General features: G+C 37.9%; 1 protein-coding gene across 1 annotated transcript in view; it reads left to right on the forward strand.

Annotated features, from left to right (window-relative positions):
* The window catches only part of RLF (RLF zinc finger), an 85,690-nt gene that overhangs the window by 66,739 nt on the left and 7,685 nt on the right, over positions 1–11,266 (forward strand). Inside the window, exon 7 of the mRNA XM_077751964.1 lies at positions 5,400–5,541. Coding sequence (XP_077608090.1) covers positions 5,400–5,541 — 142 coding nt within the window. The remainder of the gene's footprint in view (positions 1–5,399; positions 5,542–11,266) is intronic.

An 11,266-nucleotide genomic window follows, 5' to 3' on the forward strand; every position in this document is an offset into this window, starting at 1 on the left:
GGCCTTTATTATGTTGAGGTATCTTCCTGCTACACCTGCTTCATTGAGTTTTTATCATGAATGGATGTTGTATTTGTCAGATGCTTTTTCTGTTTCTGTTGAGATGATTATATAGTTTTTATCTTTGTTAATGTGACCTATCATGTTGATTGATTTGTGAATAGTGAAACGCCTTGCATCCTTGGAATAAATCACATTTGATCATGATGAGTAATTTTTTTAAGTATTGTTGAATTTGGCTTGTTAATATTTTGTTGAGGATATTTGTGCTCCTCAGATATTGGCCTGTAGTTTTTTTTGTGTGTAGTGTCTTTACCTGGTTTTGGTAGCAGGGTAATGCTGACCTTGTAAAATGGATTTGTAATCTTTTCGTCCTCTTTTTTTTCTGGGGCGGGGGGGGAGGGAAATAGTTGGAGAAGAATAGGTGTTAACTCTTCTTTATGTGTTTGGCAGACTTCACCTGTGAAGCCATCTAGTCCAGGACTTTGGTTGGTTGGGAATTTTTTGATTTCTGATTCAACTTCACTGCTATAGTTGGTCTGTTCAAATGCGCTGTTTTTTCCTGATTCAGTTATCAAATTTGTTAACGCATAATTTTTCATAATCTTGTATAATTCTTTGTATTTCTGTGGTGTAGGTTGTTTTTCCTCTTTCATTTATGATTTTTTTTAGTGATTCTGGCTAAAGGTGTAGCAATTTTGTTGATTTTTTTTTTTTTAAAGAACCAGCTCCTGGTTTCATTTGATCTGTTTTCTTTAGTTTCTATTTCACTTATTTCTGTTCTAATCTTTTTTTATTTCCTTCCTTCTGTTGGCTTTGGGCTTTGTTCTTTTTCTAGCTCCTTGAAGAGTAAGTTTAGGTCATTTATTTGAGATTTTTCTTGATCATAAAGTAATTTTAAAACTATAGTCACACGGTTCTTTTAATGTTCCTAATAGAGTTCCCCTTCTAGAGTGACCTACAACTATTCTTCCTTTCTTCACATTAGCCCTTCCAAGGATGTTAATAGCTGTCGGATTAATGCTGCTCCCACAGCAGGAAGGGATTAACAAGGATTTCCCTCTTGTTGGCCTCCTGAGGAGCTAGAATGAGTAAAGGAAAGAAAATATTTAGTCACTTCACACTTGGTTAAAAGCAAGCTTATCCCAAGCAGTTTAAAGAGAAACAGAATCTAAAATTTTCAAATTTGGAGCCTTTTTGTTTAAACCCTTTCTATTGTTTTCATGGATGTTTGTTTGTTTGTTTTGCTAATGGGATATTGGAATGAGATATTTCACTAAGGAAAATGAAATTTAGGAATTCTATAAAACATGTCAAAGTTGGAATCTGATAAAGCAGTCATTTATTTTTAAACATACATACTAGAATTTATTTATTGGAAATATTCTTGAATGTGATCATCACAGAAGATATTATTTGAAGTGTTAACTATGTAACTTACCCAGAACAGTTTTTTAAAATTTTCTTAGAAATTTTCTTTAGAAATACTTACAAACCACAATAAAATATTTCCTATTAGTTTATAGCAGTCACCATATGTATGATTGATCTCAAAAGGTATATTACTCAGCTTATTAATTAACCATGGCCCCAAAAGAGTTTTGGCTCTGCAAAAATCAGAGAAGTGCTGGAGGAATGAGTTTCCTATAGATGTCAGCAGTGGTAATATTGTTAGAGTAGCCGAGCAGATAAGAAAGATACCCATTTTTGAATGGGACAGTGTATGTACAGATGTGTAATTACTACTGCTGCTTTTAAAGTGAAGTCATGGGGCGCCTAGGTAGAGTTCAGTTGGTTAAGCTTTTGACTTTGGCTTAGGTTGTAATCTCAAGATTCATGAGTTCAAGCCCTGCGTTGGGCTCAGTGCTGACAGCTCTGAGCCTGGAACCTGCTTCGGATTCTGTCTCCCTGTCTCTCTGCCCCTCCCCCACTCATGCTCTGTCTCTAAAAAATAAACAAACATTAAGACTTAAAGTTCATACAGGGGTGCCTCTCTCTCTCTCAAAAGCAAACTAGCATTAAAAAAAAATAAAAATGAAGTTCGTACAGGTGAGCCTTAAATCTCCACACAAAGCTTTCAGCAAGTATTTGATAGATTGACCGTTGCTTTCTTAGATCTGAGTTTAACGTATGTTGGGGGTACCTGGGTGGCTCAGTCAGTTGAGCATCTGATTTCAGCTTAAGTCATGATCTCATGGTTCATGAGTTCGAGCCCCACCTGCTCACTGCTGTCATTGAAGAGCCCGCTTTCAATCCTCTGTCCCTCTCTGTCTGCTCCTCCCTGCTGCACTTGCTCTCTCTCTCTCTCTCTGTCTCATAAATAAACATTAAAAAATAATCTTGTACATTTGTGTTCCTTTATATGTAATCTTATGCCTGTTCTCTCCCAGGCTAGACTGATATATTGGGGTTGATATGTGTGTTGTCCTTAGTACTTGGCAAAGACCACATATCCATATATGTTTTATTTAACCAAATTTTGTTGGAAATAAAAAGGGGTCATGAGAATCACATACTATATTTTCAGGAGCCACCTTTAGAGATGGTCATTCCTTAATTCCACAAAGTTTTCTTTGCCTCATTTCCACACTGCCTAAATTCTAGATAACAGTGTGACATACTAACTGGACTTTGGGCTTCCTGATATGCAGAAACCCAGTGTAATTTAAAGTTCTTGCCTGGTGGTGTGGCTAGATCTTTGCTGAAGTGTGTTTCCTACAATTAATAGAACTAGATTTCCTTTCCAGTTTTTATGACTCTGTATATACTTTGTTGGCTTGAGATAGGCAGTAGGCTAGTTGGAAGCATCTATACAGTGGAATCATTTTCAGTATATTCTTTAATGGTTGTCCATTAAAAAAAAATCATACCATTGTTGTAATTGATATTCATCCCAGTGCATGTATGATCCAGCAGGCTCCGAGTTACTAGTTACTGGTGGTTTTGCTTTTCCAGTGTTCATATTTGAATGGATGACTTGGTGGCATTTTCATGAATTGGTTTCATTCAGGCAAGTTTATATGTTTGGTTGGGTAATGAATAGTAGTTTTAAATTATTGGATCATAATTGTGTAAGTATGTTTAAAAACAATGCCCTTTTTTGATCGTGGTTATTTGGAGTTAAAATAACTATAGCTTGAAATATTTAATTTGTAATAAATCAAGCCCTAGACATACTGATTTATTTTTTAAAAATTATTTCAGGGGCTCCTGAGTGGCTCACTTGGTTAATAAGCACCCGACTTTTGGTCTCTGCTCAGGTCATGATCTTACAGTTCGTGAGTTCAAGCCCCACATCGGGCTCTGTGCTGAGAGTACAGAGCCTGCTTGGGATTCTCTCTCTCTCTGCCCCTCCTGCACTCTTTGTCTTTCTCTCTCAAAATAAATACGTAAACTTAAAAAAATTGTTAGGAGACTTTAGTACTCAAACCTGCCTTTTATCACTTTATCAGATTTGCCTAACTTTAAACTTCTAGCTAGTTGACGAATTTTAGGTAATAGATATTCCTGATGCGGGGGCTCAAACTCAGGAACCATGAGATCATACATGACCTGAGCTGAAACCAAGAATTGGATGCTTAACTGACTGAGCCATCTAGGCGCCCAGAATCTTGTGAGTTTAAATATGGACAGTCACCCCAGTTACTTGCCTAGCCAATAGCTATTTTCAAAGCTGACCTGTCTCAATTTTTTACTTTTCCTGGTTAGGAAAGCAACACGAGTCACCAAAGACAAACATTTAAAATCATTTTCAGTTAATTTTATTATCACAGCTCAGATTTGCCATCATTAAATATTAAGAGCTTTAATCATGTACCTTTTGAGGAGTATATTAATTTCAATCTTTGAGGGAAGTTTTGTATGTATATAAGAATTTCACCATATGAGAATCCTCATTACCTCTTTAAAAGTATAATAGAGGTACCTGGGTGGATCAGTTGGTTGAGCAGCTAACTCTTGATTTTGGCTCAGGTCATGATCCCAGGGTCATGGGATCAAGCCCTGTGTTGGGCTCTGCGCTGAACATGGAGCCTGCTTGAGATTGTCTCTCTCTCTTCCTCTGCCCCTCTCCTGCTCACACACACATACTCTCTAAATAAATTAATTAGTTCAACTAAATAAAGAAAGAAAGAAAGTATAATAAAATAAGTTCTGTTAAATATGTTTATTTTCAGTCTTTTGAGGTTTGTTCATTTGTTAAGCTTTGTATTCATACCCAGCTTCCTAGAGTAGTCTGTGAATAGCAGTAAGATATTATTAATCTTCTAAAACTGGCTTGTGAAAATAATATTTTTTATGAAAATTATTTACCAGATATTACAGTATGGCAGTGTAAAGAAAAGAGTCACTTTTTAAAAGTGGTAACATTCTCTTCAGTTTTACCAAGTAACTTCCCTCACATTCATATTAGTATTTTTATCCTGGACATTTCTGGGTTACTAGTGCTTTTCCCTAAGACTTTTCTCTTGGGGCTTCTGGGTGGCTCAGTCAGTTAAGCGTCAGACTCTTGATTTTGGCTCAGGTTATGATCTTACACAGTTGGTGAATTCAAACCCCATGTTGGGCTCTGTGCTGACAGCTCGGAGCCTGCTTGGGATGGTTTCTCTTCCCCTCCTTGCTCATGCTCTCTGTCTCTTTCTCTCAAAATAAACTTAAAAAAGAATTTTCTCTTAACCCATTCAGTGCTTTTAACTAACTTGGTTTTTTTCAAGCTTTTCTTTGTTTCCATAATGAGTATTTGTAAGATTCTTGTATTTTCACCATTTCCAAAAGTGCCATTTTGCTCATTTTATTAGTCATATTTAAACATTGCAAAATATATGCCTAACCTAAGTAGCTTCATGAGATTTTAGAGCTAGAAAGGGCCAGGTAAGTGAGGAAGTGTACTGTTAGAATATTTATTAGTTGTATACATTTTGTTAGCAGTGTAGGGATAGCTGATGATCTCCGCCCACTAGGATAGAGTTTAATTCAGCCAATGTAATTACCAGTACAAGGGGTGAAACCTTTTGGAACACGACAGAATCTAAGTGTTTTTAAAAAGTCAACATAAAGGAAATAGTTTTGTTGTTTTTATATTCTCCCACCACAAAGAAAAGAAGTGGTGGGGGGCGCCTGGGTGGCTTAGTCGGTTAAGCGTCCGACTTTCGCTTAGGTCANCCCCACCCTAGAAATAAATAAAAATTTAAAAAGAAAAGAAGAGAAGTGGTGGAATTTTCAGGGAGGATTCTTAACAATTTTACCAGTTTGAGGGAATGCAATAGAGAGTATAGACAGGTTTTTTTTCCCTTCTAGTTTTTGTGTACTATCAATTTACCTTTACAAACCAAAATGGGGTTGGAGGTGGACAGCAAATACCAGTTGCTTTAAATGTTTTACCTTAATCTTTCTTTTTATAGGGAGTTGACTCTCTTTTGGAGTAAACTGCAGAGAAGAATTGACCCATCTTTGGACACTTTTTTGGAGCGCTGTCGTCAATTTGGTGTCATAGCTAAAACACAGCAGCATTTGTTTTGTCTGATTAGAGTTATACAAACAGAAGTGAGTAATTTTGCTTTTTATGATGATTGTCCTGAAACTGAAGAAAAGAGTAGGGAGATTACTTCCCAAGCAACTCCTTTTAGATGAGGGAAGATTATGGAATTGGACATATCTCGCTGTTTCTGCACATTGACCTTCTGGAATCCACAGTTTTTCTTAGTGGAAAATAGTGATTTGAAGTGCCTGGCAGAAGGGAATATTATATTTCTGGGCTATCACCTTAACTACCCTATGTCTGCTTTTCCTAGAACAGTTTTCTATATTTTGTATAGGCAAGTTTGTTTGCATATTGTCATACTTATTAAAAATAAAGAAAATATAATTATATTTTTAATGTTTTCCTTAAGAACAGAGTAATATGTTTCTTAGGTTTTGGAATAATAGAACAGTTCCAGAATCAGCTATGTAAAAATTATAATCTTCTGTGCACACCAGTAGGAAACAAGTTAGATATTTTTAGGAAGTAAATATTTCCTACATGAAATGAAGTGCTATATATAAAGCCTTGTGTTGACTTGAGCTCTATAGACATATAAGACTATCAGCTTAGAGATTCAGGACAAACCTTATACTGTTTGTTTTTGTTTTGTTTTTAGTATCTGCTCATGGCAGAGCTCTCCATGTACCCATATCTGTAATGGCTCATGGGTATGTTCTATGGGTTACTTCTTTGACAACATCCAAAGATTGTTTATACTAAAGCCAAGGCACAGTTGTATCTTTGGACATCCTTTCTCCTCTAATGTAAACATCTGTATCCTATACTTTATTTGAAATATGTTGGTCTGGTCTTTTCCAGTGAAGATAGGAAAAGGTAGAGCAGTTATTAAAAAGTAAATTCATGGTCAGATAAGTTAGGCGATAACTATTTCTAATCACTGTGAATGAAGTTGTGTCTCCTGTCACAGAAAGAACATGTTCAAGTAATTACCGAACTTGTCTTATTTTTAAAAATTAGTTTTAGGGGCACCTGGGTGACTCAGTCGATTAAAGCATCTCAGTAGCTCAGGTAACGATCTTGTGGTCTGTGGGTTCGCGCCCCATGTCAGGCTCTCTGTCTCCCTCTGGTCTCCCCCTCTCTCTACCCTTCCCTGACTCACTCACACTCTGTCTCTCAAAAATGAATAAAGGTTAAAAGAAATTTTTTTAATTAGTTTTAGAACTGGCCTTTAAAAAAGTTATTTTGTAATTTTTGAGTAAAGTATTAGTTTTCTATTTGCTGAATAACAAATTGCCACAAATGTAGTACTTAAAACAACACCCAATTGTTAGCTTAGTTTTGTAGGACACAGCGTAGCACAACATGGCCAAGTTTGTTGCTCAGACTGTCAGGAAGGTAGAATCAAGGTTTTAGTCAGATTGTGTTCCTATCTGGAAGCCTGTGAAAAATCCACTACTAAGCACATTCTTGTTGACAGAATTCTGTTCCTTTGCATTGTAAGACCAAAGCTCTCATTTTCTTGCTGGCTGTCAGACGTAGCTTGTTTTCAGCTACTAGAAGCCTCCCTCATTCCATACCTGCATTTTTAAGCCAGTAGACATGTAAGAAATTCTCCTAATTTGAATCTAATCTCTAAATCTGACTTCCAGACCTAGATGTAGAGGGCTTGAAAGATTAGGTCAGGCCCACTTAGGTAATCCACTTGTCTTATGATCAGCTGATTTGGGGCCTTAATTACATCTGCAAAGACCTTTTTGCCATGACATAATCATAGGGATTATATCATATTTACAGGTTCTACTTACACTTGAGGGGAGGAGATTATACAAAAGTGAAGGTCACTGAGGGTCATTTTAGAATTCTGCTTACCTCGAGGAACCACAGAAAATGAGATAGCTGAGTTTCTGAGGCACTTGGCTGGCCCAGTTGGTGAAGCATGTGACTCTTGTTTGAGTTGTGAGTTCAAGCCCCACGTGGGTATAGAGATTACTTTAAAAAAAAAAAAAAAAAGTGGATTTCTGACACAGACCAAGAAATTTGCTGTCTATTTACATAACCAGATCGTTCGTCTTTAATCCTCGTCTAGGGAACTTTCCACTATAATTGTTCATGATAACTGGTCTAAAGAGCAGAAAAGATGTGGATCAGGGGCGCCTGGGTGGCTCAGTTGGTTGAGCGTCCGACTTCAGCTCAGGTCACGATCTCACGGTTCGTGGGTTCGAGCCCCGCATCGGGCTCTGTGCTGACTGCCAGCTCAGAGCCTGGAGCATGCTTCAGATTCTGTGTCTCCCTCTCTCTCTGACCCTCCCCTGCTCGCTCGCTCGCTCTCTCTCTCTCAGAAATAAATTTTAAAAAGAAAAGAAAAAAGATGTTGACTGGTAGGTAGAAGGGCAGTGAATGGAGAATTCCTTTCAAATTGAGAGACTCACCTCTAGGTTTTTAAAGAGAGATGATCTAATCTCTGTTGATTAGGATCTAGTTCTGCCATGGGGCTCCTGGGTGGCTCAGTCGGTAAGCGCCCGACTTTGGCTCAGGTCATGATCTCACGGTTCGTGGGTTTGAGTCTTGTGCCAGGCTCTGTGCTGACAACCAGCTCGGAGCCTGGAGCCTGTTTCAGATTCTGTATCTCCCTCTCTCTCTGACCCTCCCCTGCTCATTCTCATTCATATTCTCCTCCCTCTCTCTCTCTCTCTCTCTCAGAAATTTAAAAAAAAAAAAAAAAGATCTAGTTCTGCCATGAGTGGTAGATATCCCACAATAGTAGTGCTCTAAAGAAGATGGAAATTTTCCCTTCTCTCATATAGGCAGGTAATCCAGGCAGACAGGCCAAGGTTGTTTTTAGTGGTTCCACGTTTCAGAAACCCAGGTTCCTTTTTTGTCTGCCATCAACACATAGTTTTCATCTCATGTTCTAAAAGCTAACTATTCAAATCCTAGCTATCATGTCCATTCCTGATAGCAGGGGGCTGGGAGCTAGGGGGGCAAACCACACCATGATAACACCTTTTCCTCATTCCTTCTAATGCACACACACAGCCACATCTAGCTGCAAAGGAGACACGAGACATATTTATTATTTCAGGTTACTTCATAACCAGATCGAAACAGGCCTTCTGTTTTTGTAGCAGAAGAGGCAAAGGATATTGGGAGACAGCTTATAACCAATGACATAGTCCTTGGGATGGAACAGGTTAATGATGCTAAAAATGCTTATGTGGGCATCAGGTCTTTTGCAGAAGGCAACAGTGTATAATGGAGAGGGTCTGATAATAGTATCTCTTTATTTTCTGGGCTTCCATTTTCTATAAATGAAGAGCTTAAACCAGATCATTTAAATGTGCTTAGGGGCACCTGGGTGGCTCAGTCAGGTGAGTGTCTGACTCTTACTTTTTTTTTTTTTTTTAATGTTTTATTTCTGAGAGAGAGACACACAGAATCCGAAACAGGGCCTCAGGCTCTGAGCTAGCTGTCAGCACAGAGCCTGATGCAGGGCTCAAACCTGCAAACCATGAGATCATGACCTGAGCCGAAGTCAGATGCTTAACCGACTGAGCCACCCAGGCGCCCCAAGAGTCTGACTCTTGATTTCAGCTCAGGTCATGATCCCAGGGTCATAGGATTGAGCCCCACATCATTGTCTGTGCTGTATATGTGGAGCCTGCTTGGGATTCTCTTTCTCTCTCTCTCTCTCTCTCTCTCTTTCCCTCCCTCCTCTCCTCTCCTCCACTCTCACACGTGCATGCTCTCTCTCTAATTAATTGATTAAATAAAAAATAAAGGTGCTTAGAGTTGTTAGACTTTAAAAACAGTATGAATTAATGTAGATGATGTTATATTTTGAAGTGGAAGTTAAAGAAGAGGGGAACATTCAAGAAACTTGAGTCCAATTTATTTGGCCCTTTTTGGTGGAACATATAGTGCTTACTATTTTGCAAAATAGGACTATCTCGTTTAATTCCTTCTCTTTAATAAAGAAGCTCAAAATTAGAGGTCTATGACTTGTAAAGATTGTAAACCTAGTTTGCAGCAGGGTCAGGACTAGACCATGGGTATGTTGACAAATTGCATAATGTGGTACGATTATCATTTGTAAATCAGAGCACAAAGGACTTAGAGGGTCAGGTAAGTTTTAAAATAATTTATAGGTTCTCAACAAGTTATTATTATTACTTAACTCCTTTTTGGAAGAATGAGATAAACTGCAAAGAATAACTTCTTTTTTTATGTTTATTTTGAGAGAAAGAGAGTGTTCATGAGCGAGGGAGGTGCGGGGGAAGGACAGTGGAAGTGGGGGAATCTTAATCAGGCTCCACCCTCAGCGCAGAGCCAGATCCAGGACTTGATCCCACAAACCATGAGATCATGACCTGAGCTGAAATCAAGAGTCAGATGTTTAACCAACTGAGCCACCGAGGCGCCCCTCTATTCTTAAATAGCCCGATCTGGATGCAGTGGTAAAATCTACCAAATTACTAAGAGCACTTTTCAAAAAAACAGACTATACCATTATGCATTCTGAACAGATATACCAAGAAGTTACTTGTTAAGAGTAGTGAATAAGTTATAGGATATAAAACGTGGAAACTGAATTTCGAAGACATGACTAAATTGATTTTAAATCAGGTAGCTATTGGAACAAAGAGTGGCAGGCATATTATATATAGGGCACATAGGATATAGCCATGTCACATAAGCTTTGAAATTCATAAAGGCTGTAAACTCGTTAAGAACTTAATTTATGCATAGAGATAGCTTTAAGTTTAAAGCCTTGTTCCCTTGCTTACTAGCTAGTGACATTGGGCAGTTAATCTTTTGAGTCTTGGTTTCTTCATCTATAAAATGAGGATAATGTGTGAAAACAGTATTTGGCATAGTGCCTAGAATGTAGTAATGGTTCAGGGGCTCCTGAGTGGCTCAGTCGGTTAAGCATCCCGACTTCAGCTCAAGTCATGATCTTGTGGTTCGTGGGTTTGAGCCCCATGTTGGGCTCTATGCTGACAGCTCAGAGCCTGGAGCCTGCTTCAGATTCTGTGTCTCCCTCTCTCTACCCCCCTCCCCCCCAAATAAATAAACATTAAAAAAATTTTTTTTCATAAAAAAGAATGTAGTAAGGGTTCTATAAATTGATGGTAGTTGTTTCTCTGTGTTCCTAGAACTCAGAATGAACAGTATAATTGCTTAACAATTTGATTACCAATTTGAAGAGTAGAATTTATCCTGTTATTTTACATGGTATTCTGTTGAATACTTTGTGCCAACAATGTAGTAATCACTTTATATTGCTTATTTTGTTTTTATAACAATGTTAGGAGGGAAATCTAATATTACCACTACTGTTTTCATTTTATAAATGGAAACTACAGCTGAGGAATTAAGAATTTGTCACTGAGTTAAGCTGGAGTTCAAAGGCAGTCAAAATCTGACTCAGAAATTTATGCCCTTAGGGCACCTGGCTGGCTCAATCTATAGAGCATGCAATTCTTGATCTCGGGGTCATGAATTTGTGCCCCAATTTAGACATAGAAGTTACTTTTTTAAAAACTATGATGCTTTGCATTTTAAGTGACTCTGGCGTGTAATCCTACTTTTTTTTGCTCATAGTATTTTCATATTCTATTTCAGCCTCTCATGTAAGTCATCTTATATGCCTTGTATCATATATGACCAGTTCTTTTTCCTGACTTCTTTATTTTAATGTTTATTTATCTTTTTCTTTAAAAAAATTTTTTTAACATTTATTTATTTTTGAGAGCCAGAGCATGAGTGGGGGAGGGGCAGAGAGAG

Source organism: Crocuta crocuta, unplaced genomic scaffold, assembly GCF_008692635.1.
Source record: "Crocuta crocuta isolate KB4526 unplaced genomic scaffold, BGI_CrCroc_1.0 scaffold367, whole genome shotgun sequence".
Classification (NCBI taxonomy): domain Eukaryota; kingdom Metazoa; phylum Chordata; class Mammalia; order Carnivora; family Hyaenidae; genus Crocuta; species Crocuta crocuta.